This window comes from Heterodontus francisci, chromosome 4 (assembly GCF_036365525.1).
Source record: "Heterodontus francisci isolate sHetFra1 chromosome 4, sHetFra1.hap1, whole genome shotgun sequence".
NCBI lineage: Eukaryota > Metazoa > Chordata > Chondrichthyes > Heterodontiformes > Heterodontidae > Heterodontus > Heterodontus francisci.
Window position 1 is genome coordinate 193,506,499 of NC_090374.1, and position 26,286 is coordinate 193,532,784.

The 26,286-nt window shown below is 42.4% G+C and overlaps 1 protein-coding gene across 8 annotated transcripts in view; it reads right to left on the bottom strand.

Moving 5' to 3' along the window:
* LOC137369468 (receptor-type tyrosine-protein phosphatase delta) overlaps positions 1-26,286 on the bottom strand; it is a 618,622-nt gene that overhangs the window by 74,822 nt on the left and 517,514 nt on the right. For all 8 annotated transcript variants that reach the window (XM_068030719.1, XM_068030716.1, XM_068030717.1 and 5 more), the window contains 2 exons: positions 25,760-25,857; positions 7,967-8,090 (listed from right to left, as the gene is read on the bottom strand). In XM_068030719.1, the coding sequence (XP_067886820.1) occupies positions 7,967-8,090; positions 25,760-25,857 (222 nt within the window). The remainder of the gene's footprint in view (positions 1-7,966; positions 8,091-25,759; positions 25,858-26,286) is intronic.

Sequence of the window (26,286 nt, forward strand, 5' to 3'; positions counted from 1 at the left end):
CATCAAAGGTTTAAGTTCTAATTTTGAAAAGGCCAGACAGGTTACCCATGCCTTCAGGTACAGTTTCTCTGACAGCAGGCAGCTACAGAGTGGGGAGCCAGCCATCATGCCCCAGGAAGTCACCCCAACCCCATAAGAGGGTCAGCAGAGCAAAGGGGGACTGGGCACTTGCTAAGGGGGTGCAATGGCACTGCAAAGTTGGCAGTAAGAGTGGGTACTCAGCACCCAGGCTTTGAATGGGGTTGGCATCCCAGCGGCAAAATAATTGCATAATAATTACTTAATAATTACTCAATAAAATTATTGTTTTAATACATAATTTGTGTTATGTCCAGAGTACAGCTCCGAACCTAAGTGAGACTCCGCAGGGGACTCACACGCCCTACAATGTGAAGGTCCTTGAGAGGGTGCAGAGGAGATTTACTAGAATAGTTCCAGGAATCAGGGCATTTAGCTATAAGGTTAGGTTGGGGAAACTGGTGTTGTTCTCCTTGGAGCAAAGGAGATTGAGGGGAGATTTGATAGACTTGTACAAGATTATGAGAGGTTTAGATAAGTTAGACAAGGAAAAACTGTTCTCGTTAGCTGATGGTACAAGGACTAAGGGGACACAGATTTAAGGGTTTGAGCAAGAGGTCCGTGGGTGGGGGGGGGGTGCGAGATGTGGAGGTTGGTGGCTTGAGGAAGAACTTTTTATACAACAAGCAATAATGACCTGGAACTCACTGCCTATGGTGGTGGAAGCATAGATGATTAATGATTTCGAAAGGATATTGGATGGGCATTTGCAGGGCGATGGGAATAGAGTGGGGAAATGGGACTGACTGGATTTCTCTTCAGAGAACTGACATGGACTCGATGGGCTGAATGGCCTCCTTCTGTGCTATACTGAATCTATGACTCAATGTATTAGATGTTTATCATGCAAGATTATTGCCATAGAAAAATTACTAGCTATAGGCAATAAATAAGGCAGCTAAGTTGGTAACAGTATTAATATGCATTCAGTCTGATTTTGACACCAGGCCAGTTTTTGGTGAGTAATTGATGCAGTGAAATTTTAGCTTGGCAGAAAATTCACTGCAAATTCCAGTCAGGCTGCCTAAGCTGAAGTTTGGTCCCATTGGCGTAATCAGACATATATAAAAGTGCATCCTGCCGGTTTTGGATGGGTGTCCTGCTTCCTGCTCAGTTGAGTAGGTTAAAATCAGGAATGGTCAACATCTAACATCTCCAGTACAGGTAAGTAACCTGGACGACTTTACTTGCTCAGTCTCCTGGTTTCTGCCATGTGGGTAGGGTTACAATTGCCGCTATTAACTTGCTGCATAGTGTTTGTTCTATTTTACGACTAGTTACAATGAAATCTATACTGCATGATAGTAAAAGATATGCTTGACTGCAAGTCTCTTCTCCATTGCAGTTTCAGCTCTTAATGGGGCCCTACCAAATAAGCAGCTATGATGTCAAACCATAGACATTTGCAGTACAGGTCAATCAGCCCATCACATTTGTGCCAGCTTTTTCCCCACAGCAATTTAATACTACTTCCACTGCTCTACTCTCACCTCATAGCCTTGCATCTCCTTTTCTTTCACATTCCATTCTCGAACAACTCTGCATGAAGAAATTTCTCTTCACCTCTCCTAAATGTGATGGTAACTTTAAATTGCTGACCCCTCAACACTGATTCTCCAACCAGTGGAAACAGTCATTCTCTGTTCACTCTATCAAAACTCTTCATGATTTTAAAAGATCTAATTAAATCTCTTTTCAACCTTTGCTGTTCAACGAAGTGCAGGTACACAGCATGACGTTCATTCAAATTTTGTATGTGAGTGAGGGTGACATTGTGGTTTTGGTGGGGGGGTAGTGATAGGGGAGGACAGAGTCTGCTCTTTGCTAATACGCAAGAGGTAGGTCATGGCAATTCAAATCCAACTCAGGTGCAATTATCTGGAACGGGCGAATGTATTTACTTTTTGAATTTTAAAGAACATGCTTAACTGCCGAGGATTTCTATTCTGTTTGTCCAGTACAAAGATACATTGTTTCAGGTTGTCAGAACACTCTGTTTAGCACACAGCAGAGATGTTAGGGATTAATCAATTCAAATATAATTACTATTTCAGTTGATTTCAGTGCCAATCATGAAATGCCTTGTTTATTGTAAATGTTTTCAGAATAACAATGAATTGAGAATGCCCAATTAATCACATCTATTTGCAACTCGTACCCTAAATGTTACATTTATCTATAATTAATCCTGGTAGCTTTGTATAGAATACAATGTTATTGAATTCAATGGTACAATTCACCATTTTGTAAAGTACAATAACCGATCGAAAACACTAATTATATATGCACACTCCGAGAAATGCAAACTATAAACAAGACTCCATTGAAGCATCTGTATCCATAGAACCAGAGAAAGGTTACAGCACAGAAGGAGGCCATTCAGCCCATCGTGTCTGCGCCGGCTGAAAAGACTAGCCACCCAATCTAATCCCACCTTCCAGCACCTCATCTGTAGCCTTGCAGGGCAGCACAGTGGCGCAGTGATTAGCACCGCAGCCTCACAGCTCCAGCGACCCGGGTTCAATTCTGGGTACTGCCTGTGCGGAGTTTGCAAGTTCTCCCTGTGACCGCGTGGGTTTTCGCTGGGTGCTCCGATTTCCTCCCACAGCCAAAGACTTGCAGGTTGATAGGTAAATTGACCATTATAAATTGCCCCTGGTATAGGTAGGGGAATTGAGGGAAGGTGGAGATGTGGTAGGAATATGGGATTAATGTAGGATTAGTATAAATGGGTGGTTGTTGGTCGGCACAGACTCGGTGAGCCGAAGGGCCTGTTTCAGTGCTGTATCTCTAAATAAATAAATAAAAAATGTCCAGGTACCTTTTAAATGAGTTGAGGGTTTCTGTCTCCACCACCGATCCAGGCAGTGAATTCCAGACACCTGCCATTCTCTGGGTGAAAAAGGTTTTTCCTCATGTCCACTCTAATCCTTCTACCAATCACCTTAAATCTGTGCCTCCTGATAATTCACCTCTCCACTAGGGGAAACAGGTTCTTTCATGTCTACTCTATCTAGGCCCCTCATAATTTTGTACACCTCAATTAAGCCACCCCTCAGCCTCCTCGAAGGAAAACAACCCTAGCCTATCCAATATTTCCTCACAGTTTCAACTTTCAAACCCTGGCAACATTCTTGTAAATCTCCTCTGTACTCTCTCCACAGCAATTATGTCCTTCCTGTAATGTGGTGACCAGAACTGTACGCAATACTCCAACTGTGGTCTAACCAGCGTTTTATACAGTTCCAGCATTACATCCCTGCTTTTGCATTCTATACCTCGGCCAATAAAGGAAAGCATTCAATATGCCTTCTTCACTACTCTATCTACCTGTCCTGCCACCTTCAGGAACCTGTGGACATGCACTCCAAGGTCTCTCACTTCTTCTACCCCTCTCAATCTCCTCCCGTTTTTGTGTATTCTCTTGCTTTGTTTACCCTCCCCAAATGCATTACCTCACACTTCTCCAGATTGAATTCCATTTCTCACTTTTCCACCCACTCAACCAAACCATTGATATTATTCTGGAGTCTACCTCTTCACTATCAACTACACAGCCAATTTTGGTGTCATTTGCAATTTTCCCAATCATGTCTCCCACGTTAAGTCCAAATCATTAATATATACCACAAACAGCAAGGGACCCAACACTGAACCCAAAATGTTAAACCATCTTTTTCATTTCAGACATTGCTGCACCTGGCATCTTTCCAGTGTTTTCTGTTTTTTACATTATAATAGTCTATCAGTGCATACTAAGATAGACTCACATTAATTCTGCAAAGCTACTAATCCATGTACCCTAAATTAATTGTATGCAGAATAAAAGATATATTCTAGTTGTACTACACTGCAATACACTCAGGTTATTAAAAAGATTACCTCAGTGTGCTACGAATTACACTGACAACCAATTTAAGATTGTCAATTGGACTCGAAGTGTGGTGCAGTTGTGTGTACGAGAATCTACAAATATTAATACACAAGGGCCTGTTCTTTGCAGACAGAAAGAACATGTACACACATTGTGCCTGTATCAGCTAAACAAAATAAGTGACAGCCATTCGCTGGTTCATTTCTCAGGGCAATGCCTTGACCAATTAATGTCAAGCTGCCTGGTTTAAATTTCAAACAAAGCTTGGCAGTTAACTGTCAATCACCGTAAACTGGTGCATTCTCCATGGCAACGCCTCTACCAATCAGCACTCGCTTCTCATACAGTATAAATTTGTTGTTTCCCTTAAATTGGTATTCTTGCGAGTTGTCCTGATGAGTGCAAGATGAAAAGCTTCAACAAAATGTCTCTATTTTCAGCAATACTCAAATTCTGTATGGCCAAATGACAATTGTACATATACAGCCTAATTACTCACACGCCCAAATTTAGTTAATTACATTTTATACATATTAACTGTAAAGTACTCACATCATTTTTCTTAAGGTCAGAGTGACCTTTTTTGTCAGAGTTTTTTTTCTCCCTCGTCTACAGTCGCCCTACCTTAACTGCAGCTGAGCAGGCTAGAATGATTGGTCACAAAATACTGCTGGAATGCAATGGTTGGTCACCTTCCCACCAGCTCTCCTTCTCTATAGGGAAGAATTTTGACTCTGCTCCTTGCTTCCCAGTGCCTGAATTTGTTAAGTCCAAATTATGAGAATCCACACCTCACCAGTTTCCACTCCACAGCACCATCTTATCAGACAAAAGCAAACATAATTTTCCCTGCGACTTTCTGATCCAAAAATTAACTGGTCTCAGACGAACATACGAATTAGGAGCAGGAGTAGGCCACTCGGCTCCTCGAGCCTACTCCTCCATTCATTAAGTTCATGGCTGAGCTGATTATTCCACATTCCCGCCTACCCCCAGTAAGCTTTCCTTTGCTTATTATGAACCTATCTACCTCTGCCTTAAAAATATTCAAAGACTCTGCTTCCACTGCCTATTGAGGAAGTGAGTTCCAAAGACTCACAACCCTCTGAAAAAAGAAAAATTTCTCCTCATCTCTGTCTTGATTGGGCGACCCCTTATTTTTAAACGTGACCCCCAGTTATGGATTCTGTCACAAGAGGAAACATCCTTGCCACACCCTGTCAAGACACCTCAGGATCTTATATGTTTCAATCCTCTTACTCTTCTAAACTCCAGCAGATACAAGCCCAGCCTGTCCATCCTTTCCTCATAAGACAACCCGCCAACTCCAGGTATTAGTCCAGTAAACTTTCTCTGAACTACTTCCAATAGAATTTGCATCCTTTCTCAAATAAGGAGACCAATACTGTACACAGTACTCCAGATGTGGTCTCACCAATGCCCTATATAACTGAAGCATAACCTCTGTACTTTTGTATTCAATTCTCCTCGCAATAAATGATAACATTCTATTAGCTTTCCTAATAACGAGGACACCCAGATCCCTCTGCATCTCAGAGCTCTGCAATCTTTCACTATTTGAATAATATGCTTCTTTTCCATTCTTTCTGCCAAAATGGACATTTTCACATTTTCCCACATTATACTCCATTTGCCAGGTATTTGCCCATTCACTTAACCTATCTATATCCCTTTGTAGCCTCCTTATGTCCTCTTCACCTAATTTCCTACCTATCTTTGTGTCATCAGCAAATTTAGCAACCATACCTTCAGTCCCTTCATCCAAGTCATTTATATAAATTGTAAAACGTTGTGGCCCTGATCCCTGTGGCGCACCACTCATTACATCTTGCCAACCTGAAAATGACCCATTTATACCTACTCTCTCTTTCCTGTTAGCTAGCCAATCTTCTATCCATGCCAATATGTTACTCCCTACACCATGAGCTTTTATTTTCTGCCATAACCTTTGATGTGGCACCTTATCAAATGCCTTCTGAAAATCTAAGTACAATACATCCACTGGTTCCCCTTTGTCCACAGCACATGTAACTCCCTCAAAAAACTCCAATAAATTGGTTAAACATGATTTCCCTTTCACAAAACCATGTTGACTCTGCCTGATTACCTTGAATTTTTCTAAATGCCCTGCCAAAACATCTTTAATAATCGCTTCTAACATTTACCCTAAGATAGATGTTAAACTAACTGGTCTATAGTTTCCTGCTTTCTGTTTCCCTCCCTTTTTGAATAAAGGAGTTATATTTGCTATTTCCAGTCTAATGGAACCCTCCCCAAATCTAGGGAATTTTGGAAAATTAAAACCAATGCATCAACTATCTCAAATAGAAGCAAAATACTGCGGATGCTAGAAATCAGAAATAAAAGCAAGAAATGGTGGAAATACTCAGCTGAGTATTTCCACCATTTCTTGTTTGCATCAACTATCTCACTAGCCACTTCTTTTAATACCCTATTATGAAGTCCATCAGAACCCAGGGACCAGTCAGCCCGCAGCTCCAACAATTTGCTCAGTACCACTTCCCGGGTGATTGTAATTTCCTTGAGTTCCTCCCTCCCTTCCATTTTCTGACTTACAGCTAATACTGGGATGTGACTTGTATACTCTATAGTGAAGACCAATGCAAAATACCCGTTCAATTCATCAGCATCTCCTTATTACCCATTATTAATTCCCCAGACTCACTTTCTATAGGACCAAAGCTCACTTTGTTAACTTTCTTCTTTTTAAAATATCTACAGAAACTCTTATTATCTGTCTTTATATTTCCAGCTGACATTCTATTTCAAATCATTCTTTGCTGTTTTTATATTCTGTCCAATCTTCTGACTTTCCACCCATCTTTGTGTAATTATATGCTTTTTCTTTAAGTTTGATACTATCTTTAATTTTTCTCGTTAACCGTGGATGGCGGGCCCTCCCCTTGGAATTTTTCTTTCTCGTTAGAACATATCTATTCTGTGTGTTCTGAAATATCCCTTTAAATGTCTGGCACTGCATCTCTATTGACCGATCCCTTAACCTAATTTGCCAGTTCACTTTAGCTTTCATGCCCTCATAATTGGCCTTATTTAAGTTTAAAATACGACCCAATCTCTCTCCCCCAAACTGAATTAAAATTCAATCATATTTCAGTTGCTGCTGCCAAGGGTGCCTTCACTATGAGGTAATTAATTAATCCTATCTCGTTGCACGATACCAGGTCTAGTATAGCCTGCTTTCCGGTTGGCTCCAGAATGTGCTGTTCCAAGGAACTATCCTGAAAACATTCTATGAACTCCTCATCCAGGTTACCTTTGCCCATTGGATTTTTCCAGTTTATATATAGATTAACACCCCCCATGATTATCGCCATACCTTTCTGACAAGCACCCATTATTTCTTCCTTTATACGCCCTCAATTATGTTTATTTTATTTTTCAAAAATGTTTTATTTGATAGCTGACAGGCATCCATTCAGGTATTTTTAGACACTACCCCATGCGTCTTTCAGATAAGTAAATACATTGTTTTCTTCTCACCTTTTAAGACAGCCTATTTGTAAACTGACAGTATTATTCTGTCATTGTGTGTTAAGACTTCAGATGCTGAGGATTCAGTGTCATCTTCATTTACCAGGTACACCAGTGCTGAAATTAAACAATTTCCTTGAATTCTAAGATTTTGACATTCATTGGGGGCATTTTTACCGTCACTGCCTGGGCAGTAAACTGGTAGAGTGAATCGCCCACCTGTTACTGAATACACTCAATTTTGAAATAAGTGGAAATGGAAATTCGAGTGGGTTCCATAATGGGCAGATGATGTAATCGCCAGGTTACGGCCCAAAGTAAAAATTACCCACATTGAGATCGCCAGGGTCATTCCTGAAGGAAGAACTGAACATTTTGGAAGCCTGAGTTAGACTTCTACAATTAGCAAATTTTGGCTGATAGCCAGGAGCTGCTGAGTTCAGGTGTTCACAAGTGTGCCATTTCCGAGACTTCACTTACCATCAATTGCAGACAGGAGGACCCGTGAATGGTCGTATGCAATTACGTTTGCATACCTATTCTTTGGTTTGTTGACTTCCATGTTTGAATGTTCCCATGTAAACTGCTGGCCAGGATCAATTGACTAGAATGAAGGGGGAAGAGTAGAAGAGAAATCCATTAGAACAGGCACTATATTATTTCCGATATGCTACAGTCATTAGCTACTTACTATTCTTGATTATGCTCAGGTAATCCTCCTCATGGCTACTGAGTACATTGGACAATTTTTGTGATGTACTACTTTTTGACCCCAATGTTGCAATACACATTTTTGCATTTATGTTTCTGCAGTTTGAAAAAAGAACGGAGTGAAAAAAAACAATGCGCACCCTTGCACGGTTCTGGACCCTCAAAGGCTCTCAGACCTGCTCCAGGTTCCAATTATTCTAAATTGACGTGGAAGTGTTGCTTCTGTCTGTTTATACTGAATTGAACTTGTTTACTCTACGTGGATGTGACATGTGAAAATGAAATCTAGCAGTCTAAAATAATCTAGATCACATGCAAAATGTAGTGAGATTTGCCTCTAAATAGACAACAGCTGGAATTTAGCTCAGATAGTTTTTTTTATAGCTGTGAATATTTATAATATGACCATATTTTTAGGACTTTTTTGATCAGATCATCTTTCCAAGTTCTTCCTGTACATGGCTATATCAGCAAAAGAGGCAACACAACATCGATATTGAATTGTAGCCTGCTTTTGTGAAGTGATGATGTATTTATCTGTTCCATACTTTCAGTGGTACACGACAAGACACACTTCCCCTGTATCTAAAAGTAAAGTTGAAAGTATTTTCTGACTGGTCATTATGAATCTTGGACTATTTAGTAAAATAATCTTTCATGCACAGAGGAAAATGTACCCCCACATCATTACACATACTCATATTTAATTTCTTATTGGAAATTAAATTACATTGGTTAAATAAAAAGACAAGCTGAGCCTCAGATCCCACTCAGTGCAACAAGCAATTGGAAAGTAATGCAAACCACTTATACTTCTGGTGTCCTATTGCTGTAAAGCTACAGCAGTTTGCTCTGTTTTCCCATATTGCTCATGTGACCTCAAAAATAATGTGAATTTATTTGGGACAGCAGCAACCTTAAATAACCTGCTTGCAAAGCTACAAATAATTACATGGAATTGTATCAGGCTGTATCTAAAAGTCAACAGAAGGTCAATGCCAGCTTTTTAAATCATTTACTTGTGACCAAACAGCCACAGAATGTGGTTCCTATTCGTGGCAGGTCCTTAAGTCTTCATTATGTACACAGCTACATCTGAGTAAATCACAAATATGGCAACCCTCTTTATTAATTTTTCAGGGTCACTGACATTATAGGGTGACCTCTCTGCTGAAAGCAATAATCTATTGTATAGGCACAAATCCAATGTTCCTATAATAAAAACACACACAATGCAATTACTTACTGCTGTAAAACCCCAGCCAATAGTTAAAAACAAAACATTACAATGTGATGTACTTTAAAGCCCAATGTGCATTACTTATTTAATTCCTTCATCATTCCGGGGATTAAAAAAACAATTCCTACTTTCACACTCATTGACCACAAGTTCCTCCATAGGCTCCATCAGGCCATTGATGGTCTGAAATACATCAATGGTATAGTGCTATTGCACTAAACAAATTACATTTACTGTTCTGACGTCTGAAGAACCAAGGGAAGATGATTAAGCCAAACCATAAATACAGAGTAGTATAATTTCCTCTCCAGTAAAGGAAATTACAAAGAAATATAAGAACAAGACGACACTTCAGGCAACCCTATACATCGCTAATCAACATTATTTTCCCAATGCTGTCTATTAAAATAAATCTCCAACTGGAATACTATAGCAATGGAATCAAAGTCACAATTTAGTTCTAATGAAGCCCACAGTGAGTTGCCTGTGGCACTAATAATGATCCACAGGGTTCTTTTTGTCACTTGATGAGGTATCATTTTCTGTGACAGATGACGTAAGGTTCCTCATTTCAGTGCTTTGTCCCCTTACTGAGTGGTATTTTCATTCAACCACCTCTGTTTAATGCAAAACAAACGGACCTCCAATTATCAACACAATGCACAAAACCTAATATCCTATCAAAATCACTACACTTGTTGTCAATAGGAGAGCAATATTGAAAATAAGTAATTTACACAAATAGCATGATATCAAATGGTTAAGAATATTCCCAAATGTTAAAGCACTAGCATTGGGCAGCTCAACTTCACAGCATCATCACTTGGGGCAAGGCATCCACCAAAATCTGAGAGTTGGTATGGAGGCAAATGCTAATCTACCATTTCCAATACATAGTCTACCCCTCAGAAAAGACCAACAGATGCATAGAAACATTGAACGGTATCCCTAACCTTCGCAATCTTGAAAGAAGCCTGCACCACTCTGAGGGTGCCTGTAGGCATCTGAAATACATCCCTGATCCTCTGGGCAAATGCACCCTCAGTTATTGTCCATGCAAAATACCCTACTGACTATTAATCATCATTAAGACAATTAGATCTTAGGTAGAGAAAATTAGTACAAGTATCACAGTGATGTTATCCTCCCCATATAAAAAGAAAACTTGTACTGTATGAATTAAACAAAACATTGCTTGAATTTCAAGCCACGATTTAAAAAGATGTCCTTGTGTACAGCTTCACGATTTAAATGTGTTGTTATTGTTATTATCTACATAGGCAATGTGATTTAACAAAGATAGTCCTAAATGAAAACTTAACACCAATTATCATGCACAGATGTCACATTCAAACAGCCTACAACTGAATTACCAAAGGATGAATTGAATGTACTTGTTATCTTGCTTATCACCATTTTCCCTTCCACACCATCTTCCTTCCTTCAGGGTTAGCAGATAAATAGATTCTATAGCCTACCTTAACATTTCATGAAACTATTGCTCCACAGAGACCGGTAAGAGGCTTTTATCCACGACTCCCATGAAGTAATTACTTAAGTACATAAAGTAGGCTCCCTGATGATTCAGTGAGCTCAGCCAGTGTGTAGCAGAGACATGGAGACTGGGAAGATTGCAGGTATGATCCCCAGTCTGAGTGGCACTGCAGGTGGCTTCAATGACCTCAGCTTAAGGAGAAGTTAAGTAATGTTCTATCCAGAGACTCATGTTGGAAGTGCATATCGTGCAGTACAATCAAGTTCAGCAATGATTGTCCACCCCCACCAATTCCTGAGGTCAAATAACCACTGTAAGTCTTATGCACGATTTATTGTAACCTGGGCTAGATAGATGAGAGTAACCTTATCTCAGCAAGCAATTCATGCTTCAGAATGGGGGAAGTAGAATATTGACAAGGAAATAAACAAACAGTTAACACGAGGTTACCTCTGATACTGAATAATCCAGCTGAGCATCAACAACATGTGACAAAGGCTAAGAGGTCCTTCCAATTTGAGATGCTCTCTCTATGGTGGAACTGTGATGGCTCAGACAAGAAATTCCACAGCACAGGAGAAAATTCAGCAATTGTACTCTGAGATTGGAGCTAATACTGTTTTTTAAATCTATCTAAATAAATTGCAAATTGATTAAACATTTTATGGCATTGTGATTAGATTAGATTAGAGATACAGCACTGAAACAGGCCCTTCGGCCCACCGAGTCTGTGCCGAACATCAACCACCCATTTATACTAATCCTACACTTATCCCATATTCCTACCAAACATCCCCACCTGTCCCTATATTTCCCTACCACCTACCTATACGAGTGACAATTTATAATGGCCAATTTACCTATCAACCTGCAAGTCTTTTGGCTTGTGGGAGGAAACCGGAGCACCCGGAGAAAAACCACGCAGACACAGGGAGAACTTGCAAACTCCACACAGGCAGTACCAGGAATTGAACCCGGGTCATTGGAGCTGTGAGGCTGCGGTGCTAACCACTGCGCCACTGTGTCGCCCATATTATACCTTGTCATGCATCATCCCTAGCAAAGAAGGTATATGAATGACCTGATGCTGGGTCTCTACCAGTGCACAGTGTAACAAGCCAGGTGCATCAGAGCAAGGTGCATTGATTCAGTCTTCAGTTTTTCCTCTGTTGACATTGGGGAGTATCTAGTTCCTCCTTAATTCCTGCCAGGAAGGCATGCCCAAGTTCAGCATTTATCGAATGGACAATCATGATCCTGCCACTCCATAGCACAGTCTATTGGTGTGACACTGTTTTGGGGAACTGTTCCACCTCTACACTGTAAAAAATTCATGTTGCTTTTTCACCCAAGGAATGCATTCTTCCATCTGTTTAAGTGTGTAGCCTATGAGGAACCTATCACAAGTTAGAGGATGAATGCCCAGTGCATTGTGATGCTACACAATTTAGACAAAGAATGTCCCAGGTTGATGATTGACAAGTTAGCTCATCCCACCTGAACTATAGTGAGGACACTTAAATTGATGTCACTCTCATGAGAATGGGGCAAGGTTACTGCCCTTGATTGCTGTACAGTGACAATGCTGGCCAGCGTACATGGAAGGGGTAATTCTCCAACTTGCTACTATTTGGGGAGCCTCACTTTCCAACAGCACACACCAGAAAGTATGGTGGACACTGCATATGATGTTCTCATTTCTGGTAAGCACTCACTCAGCAGGTCAGGCTTTCTATCAGAGAGTGAAGTAGGAATATTACGGGAGGCACAGTGGTGCTGTGGTTAGCACTACAGCCTCACAGCTCCAGCGACCCGGATTTGGTTCTGGGTACTGCCTGTGCGGAGTTTGTAAGTTCTCCCTGTGACTGCGTGGGTTTCCGCCGGGTGCTCCGGTTTCCTCCCACAGCCAAAGACTTGCAGGTTGGTAGGTAAATTGGCCATTGTAAATTGCCCCTAGTGTAGGTAGGTGGTAGGAGAATTGAGGGAAGGTGGGGATGTGGTAGGGAATATGGGATTAACGTAGGATTAGTATAAATGGGTGGTTGTTGGTCGGCACAGACTTGGTGGGCCGAAGGGCCTGTTTCAGTGCTGTATCTCTAAATAATAAATAAAAAATATTCCCTTTGTAACTGTTGGCTGTTGATAAGATTGGGCTCGGCTATGATTACACCTCCTGGTTAAATAGCCACTGCCTAAACTCATGAATAGTGTATGGCCATTTAGTTGAAGTACTGCACAACTGCCCAAATGCCATTGGTTTTAGGGTGAGGATTGCATTTGTGTGGGGTTGGGGGGGGGGGGGGGGTGGGGGAGAGAAATTATTGACATTCATTAGAGTTACATAATAATGTACTTTGAAGATATTTATATTATGAAACAATTTGAAAATGGACAAAAACATTGCCAACATTTCAAGTTTTAGAAATGTCCATGCACAGAGGTAAATATTATTTCTGAATAGATTGGCATGATGCTAGGATAACAAAACCCCTCACTTCAATGTTGTGCACTCCTTTACAGGTATACACTAGCTCGTGATGAGATTTATTATTCTCTGCATATGCAAATTACACGATTGGATTTTCTCTTTTATAGATCAGTTACAATTTTTGCATTTTTTATTAACGGACATATTTCTTCCAGGAAGAAATAAACAAACACAGTTCTCCACTGGGCTAGACAGTTGACTTGCAAGGTACTTCCCAAATATTGGCAACTTTATTTTAACTGTTCAGCATTATTTATCTATCTTTACTAAACTCTTTCCCTAAATATGAAGTTTAAAATCTTTTAACTTATTTGATTTTTTTTTGTTTCTTCTGGATCTCTGCCTCTATTTTAGAAGTGGGAATAAATTTAGGAAATAGGGTATTTTAGTCATGTAAAGGCTGTCTCTTGGGTCCAGACTTGAAAGATCAACATTGTTGCATCATAAATGCGACAAGATTAATATGCAATGTCTTTTTGCTCGACAAACCCAGATAATGTTTCGTCAGGAAGCAAATTTAACCACAACATTGAAGAATTAACAACTTTGCCCTCTTTGATTGTATTACAAACAGCTGATATCCCAATGCTGATTCTTCAAGATTCCACTAATCATAACTGTCCAATTAGAACAACCGATATCAATCACTGACTTCTATCTCCTATTATTTAGCCAATTGAGTATCCAATTTATAACTTTTTCCTTTATCCTAAGAACTTTCCCTTTAGCCACAGATCTCTTGTGGAGCCTCAATCATGTCTTGCAAAAGTTCATATACATAACAGGGGTAACTTCCATCTTGGGTGGGAGCTGAAACCCGTTGTACACCCCCATCCAATTTTCCTTTCTCATGAAGTTGACAGATAGAAAAACTCAATCTGATTCCCGCCCGTTTTTCACTGCGGGGGGAGGTTCAGTTAAAATTGTCCCCACTGAATAAAACTAAGACTCACATTTATTCTTTACTCCCATATTTAAGCTGAAGTGTGTGTGATCATTGACAAGTGCAAGATCGTGAACTGCCTGTTTTCCCCTTTTTATTTATCTCCTTTGTGGGTTTTTACAAATATTCCATTGACTTATATTCTTTTAATGAAAAACACACCCACTGTATTTTAAATGTTAAAATTCAACCATTTGAGAAGCTATAGTCCCCAGCAGTTAGCCTTCAAACATTCACAGTTTACTTCAATTCAAAGCTAAGGATAGTTTCATAAATCATGATGATAAATGTATTCTGTGATTAGAATAGTGCAATTGTAACAATTTGGCACTTATTCAGATATGGCTTTAATTTCCTGACAGGACTGAACAATTTGACTATAATCAATTGTAAGCAGAGACAAGTAAATAGCAGAATGTCACATTTACAAAAAAACAGAAATGAAGCCAAATTCATCCAAGTAACAGAAAAAAAAAACCTACTAGCAAGAGAAGTACAATTTGTTGCTAGTTTTGTGGAATCGGGAAAGGTGGTGGGATCTTTCTGCGCCCTATCCATGTCCATACAAAGAAAACTAAATCACATTTAAGTGTGTGTTGATCAACACCATTAGGAAAGGGAGCTCATTAGAAAAAAGAATATCGCCAGAGGACTGGCAGACAGCTAATGTTAATTCCTACAATTAAAAAGGGAGATAGAACAAGTCCAGGGAATTATAGACCAATCAACTTAACATCAGTGGTAGGTAAGGTAATGGAATATTTACTCAAAGATATAATAGAAAAACATCCAGAAACTGAAAACATAATAAACAGTAATCAGCACAGATTTCAAAGCAGAAGATCATGCTTGAACAACTTCAGCAAATTCTTTTCAGTTGTAACAGAAAGGGCTGGATTTAGTCACGCCGGTCGGGCTCCAGGCCAAAAAGGTGGTGGGAACCTCGCCTCGGCCTTTTGGAGCCCCACTGACGCGATTCAACGGTGCTCAGGCAATTAACAGCCTAGTACTGGGATCCCTGTCCCATGGGGAGTTTGGGGGGGGAGGGGGGGAGTGGGGGGGAAGTGCGTGTTATGGCAAGTGGATGGATTGCTGCTGGGGGCCCTCCGTGGGCCACAGACTGCGCATGTAGGAGCCCCCCCCCCCCCCCTAAGCTGGCAGGGAGGTCACCTTGTTTCACTGGGTGACCTCCCCATGTGGCAGAGGCCCCCTCCCCCCCACCTTCGCTGGTTTCATTCCAGCAGCAGTGGGAAGATGGGAAGAGGCCCTGAAATGGCAAAAATAGGCCACTTAATTGCCTCAATGGACCTGTGGGCAGGAAGGACATCTTTGGCCTTTACCGCCCCGCAACTTAATCACGTTGCGACGAGCCCTCCACCCCCTGCCTCCCGTTGCAAATGTATGGGCACCCCCCCACCCTCCCCCCACCAAAACCACCTCCTAGCCTGTCCCCAGGGGGCCCATTAAATCCAGCCCAAAAGGTAGATCGAAGTAAACCTGTAGTTGCAATATATTTGGTTTTTCAAAAGGCCATTGATAACATATCGCACAATAGACTCATAACTAAGGTCTCAACATGTGGGGCTGGATTTTATTTTCCTGCCATCGCTCGAAACAATTGTCTCCCCGCGCCAAGATCTAGTATGCGGCACTTATTATAATATGCAGGGCGGCCGGTCTCACCGACCCCCCGATCACATGGCAGGTGTGGCCTCGGCAAAGCCGCCTGTTTCTGCGTAGGCTCTGGCACCATTTTTAAAGGTATTGGCCTGGAATTTCTGTTAGGTTGCACTGTTTTATTCTGTGCAGTTCGACTGAAGTTGGCCAAACCAGTGCAAAAGATTAGGGAAGGAATTTCAAGTGCAAATCCAGTAACAAATGATTTTCCACAATCTAATTTAAAAAGAAATGTGCTAAAAGCTGGCATTGCCCACTAAACTAGCCCCACATTGCCAGGTTGAATTAATCACCGTGGCGAGTTTCCACTAATTGTGCCCATTTGTGGGCCTTCAAGGAGGCTCTTAAAATTGAATTTTTTTTTTTAGGAGCAAGCAGTAGCAGCGAGAACAGAACAGAGAATCCAGAGGTGTTGGGACACTGACACATCATATGAGAGCACTCGTTTCAAAGCATGCTGACTCTTCTTGTGCCCACAGACGATTGAAAATCCCAGCCTCTGACTTGCCCAGCATTCCCTGCACAGCACTCCTCAGTCTAACACACCTTGCAGCTTCACTCATTCCTCTCTCCAGGCACCTCCTCACCTCCCCACCTGAATAGCCAATACTCACACTCACCCTCATCTTATTGACATCTCACACCCATCCTAGTCACCCTCCACCAGTGCTGTCATTCCTTCCTCTCCACACAATCCATTTCTCACACTCATAACCCTCTGTTTTCTCTCCTTGCTGAAGACAGCACACAGCTCCAGGGAGAGACAGAGAACCAGGGTTGGCCCTCCAGTGACAGCCACTGGCAATGTGTGTTGTCCTGGTCCACCGGGAAGGAGATCTTGTTCCAGGAGGCTGCAGATGTCAGCGACAACCTGCTGTGAAAGCCTGAGCCTCCTGAGGCACTGGTGCTCAGTCATGCCCAGAAAGCTGGCCCCCTGCCTGTAGACCCTGTATTGGAGGTATTGCCTCCTTGCAGCTGCATCTCTGTGTCCATCCTGTCTGTCCTGTGGAGCAGCATGTGGCTGCAAAGAAGGCCGCTGCTGCAGCTCCTGGTGCTGCTGCTGCTCCTCTTCTTCCTCATCAGAGGTGCAAGCTAGAGCTGCATAAGCTGCTCCCATGCTGCAGTGAAAGCTGACAGTAGGGAAGATAAGATCAAGGTGAGTAAAGTCCAAGGTAGGTTAAATGACTTCCAAAACATTGGAAATCGCCATTGAGGCAGTGAAATCAGGCTCCCGGGACAAGTGCTGTGAGCACAACTTTTCACAAAGGCAGGCCAGCAGCTGTCCAGTTTCACTGTTTAAAGCTTTCAAGCCTGTCAGTTTTATTGAACAACGGCTCCCTGTTGTGTTCTCGCCATGTTGACCCTGGTGAGTTCAACACAGTACAGGAAACCCATGCGCTGGCTGTTAAACCCATAATTAATTGATTATTTAAATATTTAAATTACTGACTTGACAGCTCTACAGGGGTTTCCTGCTCACCTTTTTTTTCATTCATCCCTGGGATGTGGGCGTCGCTGGCCAGGCCAGCATTTATTGCCCATCCCTAATTGCCCTTGAGAAGGTGGTGGTGAGCTGCCTTCTTGAACTGCTGCAGTCCATCTGGGGTAGGTACACCCACAGTGCTGTTAGGAAGGGAGTTCCAGGATTTTGACCCAGCGACAGTGAAGGAACGGCGATATAGTTCCAAGTCAGGATGGTGTGTGACTTGGATGGGATCTTGCAGGTGGTGGTGTTCCCATGTATTTGCTGCCCTTGTCCTTCTAGTTGGTAGAGGTTGCAGCTTTGGAAGGTGCTGTCTAAGGAGTCTTGGTGCATTGCTGCAGTGCATCTTAGATGGTACGCATTGCTGCCACTGTGCGTCGGTGGTGGAGGGAGTGAATGTTTGTAGATGGGATGCCAATCAAGCGGGCTGCTTTGTCCTGGATGGTGTTGAGCTTCTTGAGTGTTGTTGGAGCTGCACCCATCCAGGCAAGTGGAGAGTATTCCATCACACTCCTGACTTGTGCCTTATAGATGGTGGACAGGCTTTAGGGAGTCAGGAGGTGAGTTACTCGCCTCAGGATTCTTAGCCTCTGACCTGCTCTTGTAGCCACTGGCTACTCCAGTTCAGTTTCTGGTCAATTGTAACCCCTAGGATGTTGATAGTGGGGGATTCAGTGATGGTAATGCTGTTGAATGTCAAGGGGAGATGGTTAGATTCTCTCTTGTTGGAGATGGTCATTGCCTGGCACTTGTGTGGTGCGAATGTTACTTGCCACTTATCAGCCCAAGCCTGGATATTGTCCAGGTCTTGCTGCATTTCTACACTGACTGCTTCAGTATCTGAGGAGTCACGAATGGTGCTGAACATTGTGCAATCATCTGCGAACATCCCCACTTCTGACCTTATGATTGAAGTAAGGTCATTGATGAAGCAGCTGAAGATGGTTGGGCCTAGGACATTACCCTGAGGAACTCCTGTAATGATGTCCTGGAGCTCAGATGATTGACCTCCAACAACCACAATCATCTTCCTTTACGCTAGGTATGACTCCAAGCAGCGGAGGGTTTTCCTCCTGAATCCCATTGACCTCAGTTTTGCTAGGGCTCCTCGATACCATACTCGGTCAAATGCTGCCTTGATGTCAAGGGCAGTCACTCTCATGGCTCTCAAAAGCCATGTTTTTGTTGCCCATTTTGAACTGCACTTCCTAGCTACCAACCCCATCCCTCTCCTGAGCAACAGTCTGTTCGTCACCTTCTTGTCACATTTAATCCCGAGATGAGCTTCTGACCTCATATTTGTGCCATTACAAAGACCACCTAATTCCACCTCCGTATCTCGCCCAGCTTCACCCGCCTCAGCTCATCTGCTGCTGAAATCCTCATTCAAGCCTTTGTTACCTCCAGACTTGACTATTCCAATGCACTCCTGGCTGGCCTCCCATATTCTACCCTTCCTAAACATGAGGCCATCCAAAACTCTGCTGCGCATGTCTTAATTCACATCAAATCACCCCTGTGCTCGCTGTCCTACACTGGCTCCAAGTCAAGCAACATCTTGATTTTAAAATTCACATCCTTCTTTTCAAATCCATACATGGCCTCGGCCCTCCCTAACTCTTCAATCTCCTCCAGGCCACAACCGCACCCTCCCCACCCCCCCCCCACCCAACCACAAGATCTGCACTCTTCTAATTCTGGCCTCTTGAGCATCCCTGATTTTGATTGTTCCATCATTGGTGGCTGTGCCTTCAGTTCGAGAGAGCTTTGGAATACCCTCACTACACCTCTCTACCTCTCCACCTCACTTTCCTTCTTTAAGCTACTCCTTAAAACCTATCTCTTTGACAAAGCTTTTGGTCATCTGACCTAATATCTCCTTTTGTGACTCAGTGTCATACTTTATTTTATAATTCTCATGTGAAGCGTCTTGGGACATTTTATTACATTAAAGGCGCTATATAAATGTAAGCTGATATTGTATAAACCCTTGGTTAGACCACACTTGGAATACTGTTGTACAGTTCTGGTCCCCATGTCTGGGATTTTCAATCACTCATGGGGGCGAGAATGGGAGCTGGCACGATTTGAAAACAGTGTTCCCGGATGACATGTCAGTGTCCCGACGCCTCCAGGATGCACTGGCATTTTCAAAGTGAGGGCAGGGGCGGCACAGGTGGTGGTGTGGGGAGCTGGGAACCCGCTAGCATCCAATTAACAGCCTGTTAAGTTCCTTGAGGAGCTTGTTATCGAGTCAGGGAGAGCCAGAAGCTGATTTTCAATCCGCAAATCAACAAACCTGAACATCAGGTGCACACAAGTGCACAGCTGTCGGGTTCAAGGCGGGGAGCAATTAAATTATTTTTTGAATGAGAAAAAAATGTTGTCACTAGGGATTTTTGTGTGAGATTGGACACAGCATCTTTTAGCCGACCGTTTGGCCACTTCTCTGCCCTCCGATATCCTGCCTCCTCTATTCTGCAAGGCAGCGGCAGGCCCAGTCATGGCTGCCTTCTGCCTTTGATGATGGTGCTCAGCAGGCAGCTCCTGCCTTCTAGCAGAGCTCGGTGCCACTAACTGGGCACTGAGCCCACCGCCGGCCCAACTAGGGCGTCTATGTTTGAAGATTGTGTCGCGGGGTTGGGACCCAGAAATTATCGGGCTGTTGGGTTCCCGATCCCAGGTTGAAAATTTAGCCCCATATTATAAAAACGATAATAGAGGCATTTGAGAAGATGCAAAAACATTTAATTAGAATGATATCAGAACTGAAAGGCTACAGCTATCAGGAAAAATTGAAAAGGCTGGGGTTCGTTTCTTTAAAAAAGGGATGACCTGATAATGGTCTTTAAGATTATAAAAGAGTTTGATAGGGTAGACTTAGAGATGGTATTTCCACTTGCGGGAAAGGCCAAAAATACAGGTTATAAATATAAGATAGTCAGTAAGAAATCCAATTGGAAATTCAGGAAAATTCCTTTCCCTAGTGAGTGGTTCGAATGTGGAACTGTCAACCACAAGCAGTAGTTGAGGAGACTAGCACAGATGCATTTAAAAGGAAGCTCGATAAATGAATGAGGGGTAAAGGAATCGAAGGATAGGTTGATTGCGTTAGATGAAGAAGGGTAGAGCATAAACACTGGCATAGTAAACACTGGCATGGGCAGATGGCCTGTTTCTGTGCTGTAAATACGATGTAAAACTGAGATTCAAGTTCATCTCAATTGTCGCAACTTTGCTGGTTGTTCGTGTGAATTTACACAAACTCCAAAACACTCATTCATGTGTGTTTATGGAAAAATCCACAAGCATTTTGTTTGACATCTTGAAAAATACATCTATGTCAAAAAAGTTGGACGAAAACAGATTTTCTTGCGAGTTTAGACTTCTTTTACCCCTCAGCTCTAACAGTCAGGGGCTGTTAGTTGAACAGAGGCTAATTTCTACCTGACAAGGAGAATGAAAAATTGTCGGCCAAATCACCCCAGGTCATCCTCAAACATTCAATTGTAAGCAGTTACAGAGTGCTGGCATTGAAAGGTCAGGGGACAGGTCTATAGATATTTTAAAAAGAAAAGTTAGCAAAATGAGCATTGGTCCTATAAAAAGTGAGTCTGGGGAATTAATAATGGATAATGAGGAGATGGCCGATGAACTAAACAGATACTTTGCATCGGTCTTCACTATTGAGGATACAAGTATTAGCTGTAAGTCAGGAAATGGAAGGGAGGGAGGAACTCAAGAAAATTATAATCACCAGGGAAGTGGTACTGAACAAATTGTTGGAGCTGCAGGCTGACAAGTCCTTGGGTCCTGATGGACTTCATCCTTGGGTGTTAAAAGAAGTGGCCAGTGAGATAGCTGATGCGTTAGTTTTAATTTTCCAAAATTCCCTAGATTCGGGGAAGGTTCCGTTAGACTGGAAAATAGCGAATGTAACTCCTCTATTCAAAAAGGGAGGGAGACAAAAAGCAGGAAACTACAGGCCAGTTAGCTTAACATCCGTCTTAGGGAAAACATTAGAAGCTATTATTAAAGACGTTATAGCAGGGCATTCAGAAAAATTCAGGGTAATCAGGCAGAGTCAACATGGTTTTGTGAAAGGGAAATCATGTTTAACCAATTTATTGGAGTTCTTTGAGGGAATTACATGTGCTGTGGATAAAGGGGAACCGATGAATGCATTGTACTTAGATTTCCAGAAGGCATTTGATAAGATGCCACATCAAAGGTTATTGCAGAAAATAAAAGCTCATGGTGTAGGGAGTAACATTTGGCATGGATAGAAGATTGGTTAGCTAACAGGAAACAGAGAGTAGGCAAAAATGGGTAATTTTCTGGTTGGCAAGATGTAATGAGTGGTGTGCCACAGGGATCTGTGCTGGGACCTCAACTTTTTACAATTTATATAAATGCCTTTGATGAAGGGACCGAAGGTTTTGGTTGCTAAATTTGCTGATGACACAAAGATATGTAGGAAATAACTTGTGAAGAGGACATAAGGAGGCTGCAAAGGGATATAGAAAGGTTAAGTGAATGGGCAAAGATCTGGCAAATGGAGTATAATGTGGGAAAGTGTGAAATTGTCCACTTTGGCAGGAAGAATAAAAAAGCATATTATCTAAATGGTGAGTGATTGCAGAGCTCTGAGATACAGAGGCATCTGGGTGTCCTCGTGCATGAATCGCAAAAGGTAAGTATGCAGGTACAGCACGTAATTAGGAAAGCTAATAGAATGTTATCGTTTATCGCGAGGAGAATTGAATACAAAAATAGGGAGGTTATGCTTCAACTATACAGGGCATTGGAGAGGCCACATCTGGAGTACTGTGTACAATACTGGTCTCCTTATTTAAGGAAGGATGTAAATGTGTTGGAGGCAGTACAGAGAAGGTTTACTAGACTAATACCTGGAATGGGTGGGCTGTCTTATGAAGAAAGACTGGATAGGCTAGGCTTGTATATGCTGGAATTTAGAAGAGTAAAAGGTGACTTGATTGAAACATATAAGATCCTGAGGGTCTTGACAGGGTGGATGTGGAAAGGATGTTTGCCCTTTTGGAAGAATCTAGAACTAGGGATCACTGTTTAAAAATAAAGGATCACCCATTTATTTTTATTTTTTTTTATTTATAGATACAGCACTGAAACAGGCCCTTCGGCCCACCAAGTCTGTGCTGACCATCAACCACCCATTTATACTAATCCCATATTCCTACCACATCCCCACCTGTCCCTATATTTCCCTACCACCTACCTATATTATGGGCAATTTATAAAGGCCAATTTACCTATCAACCTGCAAGTCTTTGGCATGTGGGAGGAAACCAGAGCACCCGGAGGAAACCCACGCAGACACAGGGAGAACTTACAAACTCCACACAGGCAGGACCCAGAATTGAACCCGGGTCGCTGGAGCTGTGAGGCTGCGGTGCTAACCACTGCGCCACTGTGCCGCCCCTTTTTTAAGACAGAGATGAGCAGAAATCTTTTCTCTCAGAGGGTCGTGGGTCTTTGGAATTCTCTTCCTCAAAAGGCAGTGGAAGCTGAGTCTTTGAATATTTATAAGGCAGAGGTAGATAGATTCTTGATAAGCAAGGGGGTGGAAGGTTATCGGAGGTAGGTGGAAATGTGGAGTAATTAGTTCAGCCAAGAACTTATTGAATGGTGGAGCAGGCTTGAAGGGTCGCGTGGCCTACTCCTGCTCCTATTTCTTATGTTCGTCCACCCAGTTTTGGACAGGGGAAAGTTGCACACCACAGGTATAAAGGAATGGATAAAACTGCAAAAAGATACTGTTTTCCCAGATCAGACAGGCCTCCTGTAAATGACTGACAGTAATGGCTAGGCTATGTAACTCCCTTCAGCTGGTGCCTCCAATAATACAATTTCTAGTCACGTTTAGTTTTAGTTTAGTTTAGAGATACAGCACTGAAACAGGCCCTTCGGCCCACCGAGTCTGTGCCGACCATCAACCACCCATTTATACTAATGCTACTCGAATCCTATATTCCTACCACATCCCCACCTGTCCCTATATTTCCCTACCACCTACCTACACTAGGGGCAATTGCTAATGGCCAATTTACCTATCAACCTGCAAGTCTTTGGCATGTGTGAGGAAACCGGAGCACCTGGAGGAAACCCACACAAACACAGGGAAAACTTGCAAACTCCACACAGGCAGTACCCAGAATTGAACCCGGGTCGTTGGAGCTGTGAGGCTGGGGTGCTAAACACTGCGCCACTGTTTAAGCAAAACATAGGCTGGAATTTTACACCACCCCAGTGAGCCAGATGGTGGCGGGGATGGTGTGAAATTGAGCAGGAGGCACCGGGAGACTTTACATGGGCCGTGGGGGGCGCGAGAAAGGGGCTGCCCACCCCAGGCCAATCAAGGCCTTTCATCGCACCGGGGGTGGGGGGCTGTCCCTGACAATCGGGCATAGGGTGCCCGATTGAGGGCTGCCCCCGCTTTCCTAACTACCCCCAGGCCGCCCCCCACTTCCAAATGACTATCCTTGCCTCGCCGGGCCGTGACCGATTAGCCTGGCGAGGCAACCCTCATGTCCTTCAGTCCTGGCTCCATTTCCTCGGCTGGGCTGCAGTCCCAGCAGTGGCCACGACTCCCAGTGGTGCTGCTGGGACTAAGAGCTGCCAGCCCAATGATTGGCTGGCAGCTCAACGAGGTGGGACTTCCTCCTTCAAGTGGGTGGAAGTCCCACCTCTGAACAATTAAAGCCTGGGGACCCGTAAAATGTGGGTCGCATCCCCAGACTGGACTTTTACATCGATGGTCAGCTCCTGTCCGCCCGGCGTAAAATCCAGTCCATAATTACAAATTGACTGAAATGGAGAGAACTGAAGGAAATAATGCTATCAATCATAATTCTTCACAAATATTTGATTGTTGAAAGTGATGCAGATGGTAAGATTCCATTTTAATTCTACCACTGGCACAAGTCTGGGAGCACATTACCTGTCTGCACTCTGAGCAGGTAATGATGCAACTTCGCCCCGGCAACCATTCTCCTTTGGAATTCTGGTAAAAAGAATGGCAGCTGGGGGTCAGGATCTGAAATAACACGAAGTCCAGTGTTTGGTAAACAAATGAAAAAAAAAATGAAATACTGTATTATAACATTATTATGTCAAAACTAATTAAGATGTGACTGCATAGTTGCACAGTGTGGAGTAATACCAAACAGAGCCTAGAGACCAAAAATGCTGGAAACACTCAGTTGATCAGGCAGTATCCGTGGAGAGAGGAAGAGTGGGCTAATGCTTCAAATTAATGACCTTTTGTCAGAACCCAATTGGTACAAACCCTTCTTCATTCTCCTGTGACCCTTTACACATGCTCTGGGCCTCCATTACATATTTTATCCGATTGCTCTCATTACAGTTTTATTTTGTCACACTGTTATCACTTGTCATTTGATCATCTCCTGTCTTCCACATAATTGCGGATCGTTTTTTTCTTTCCACTCTCCTTTTGCTGGCTCTTTTTCTCCTTAGAGACAGTTCATTTGTAGCATAACCCTACCTTCATCGCAAATGCTGCCCAATCTGCTGAGTGCTTCCAGTATTTTCTGTTCCTTTTTATGTTTTCATGTCTGCAGTATTTCGCTCTTTGAGCCTAGAGACTGATGTGTTTGAACTTCAAGATAAAACAAAAACTAAAAATGCTAGAAATTTTAAATAGAAACATAAAATGTTGCAAATACACAGCAGGCCGACCAGCATCTGTTAACCTGTTCTCTGTCTCGAGGCTGGCTGTGTACCTCTAGTATGTTGTGGATTTGAATGTCGGGTCTGCAAACCTTGGTTCATTCAACACCACAACACACATGCACATTATCACTTTATTATGAGGAAAAATGTTTAAATTCAAGATTCATTCAATTATATCTCTTCCCTACTTAAGATTTTGTATTCTCCATTTTAAAACCCAGTTTCCTTCTCAGATGCTTTGTTTTAGTGGGCTTCGGGCTACGTAAAAACTCCATGTGTGGGGAGAAAAGAGACCAAAGCTCCAATTTAACTGGAAATTAATTCCATTCCCATTGTGGATTATAAAGACTAAATAAATAAATAAAAAAGGATTAGTAATTAAGCAACCATTTTTTTCAAATAAAAAAGGTTCTATCTTCTTTCTTTAGTCAAAATGCATTTTGTAACCTTTTAAAGCAAACTTGGAAACATTGTACATGGTAACAACAAAAAACTGATTTACCTCATACTCTTGAGAGAACCTCAAGTTGTCATTGGCTTTCAGCCGCTCAATGTGATCAGCAAGCTCAGAGATAGGGATTGGTGGATGGTTAGCCATGCCTGACAAATTGGACAAGAATAAAATGTGTGTTACAACAGCAGTGTTTAATGACACAGCAGCACAACACAAGTCTGAAAAGCAATTGTTAGAAGAGCTTGATGTGTAAACTAGTAACCATGTTTGATGTGGAGAGAGAGAAAAAAAAAGCAGGCAGACAGTTTGATTACTCAAAGCAGGGCATGCTCAGAAGAGAAGAGCTCTCAAGTCAATTAACAGTCACCGAGCATGCTCTGAAAGCTCACATTCCTAAAGTGAGAAGGACAAAAAAAGTTTGGACTGCATGTTGCTGAGGTTAGCTGGGCAGAGAAGATGGAAGGTTAGCCCTGACGCTCACTGCTGCTTTGAGTAATGACAGCATTGTCATTTCAAACTTTCTTCCTGCAATATACAAAATGCTCTCTGTATTGAGTTAGAATGAGTACTGCAGA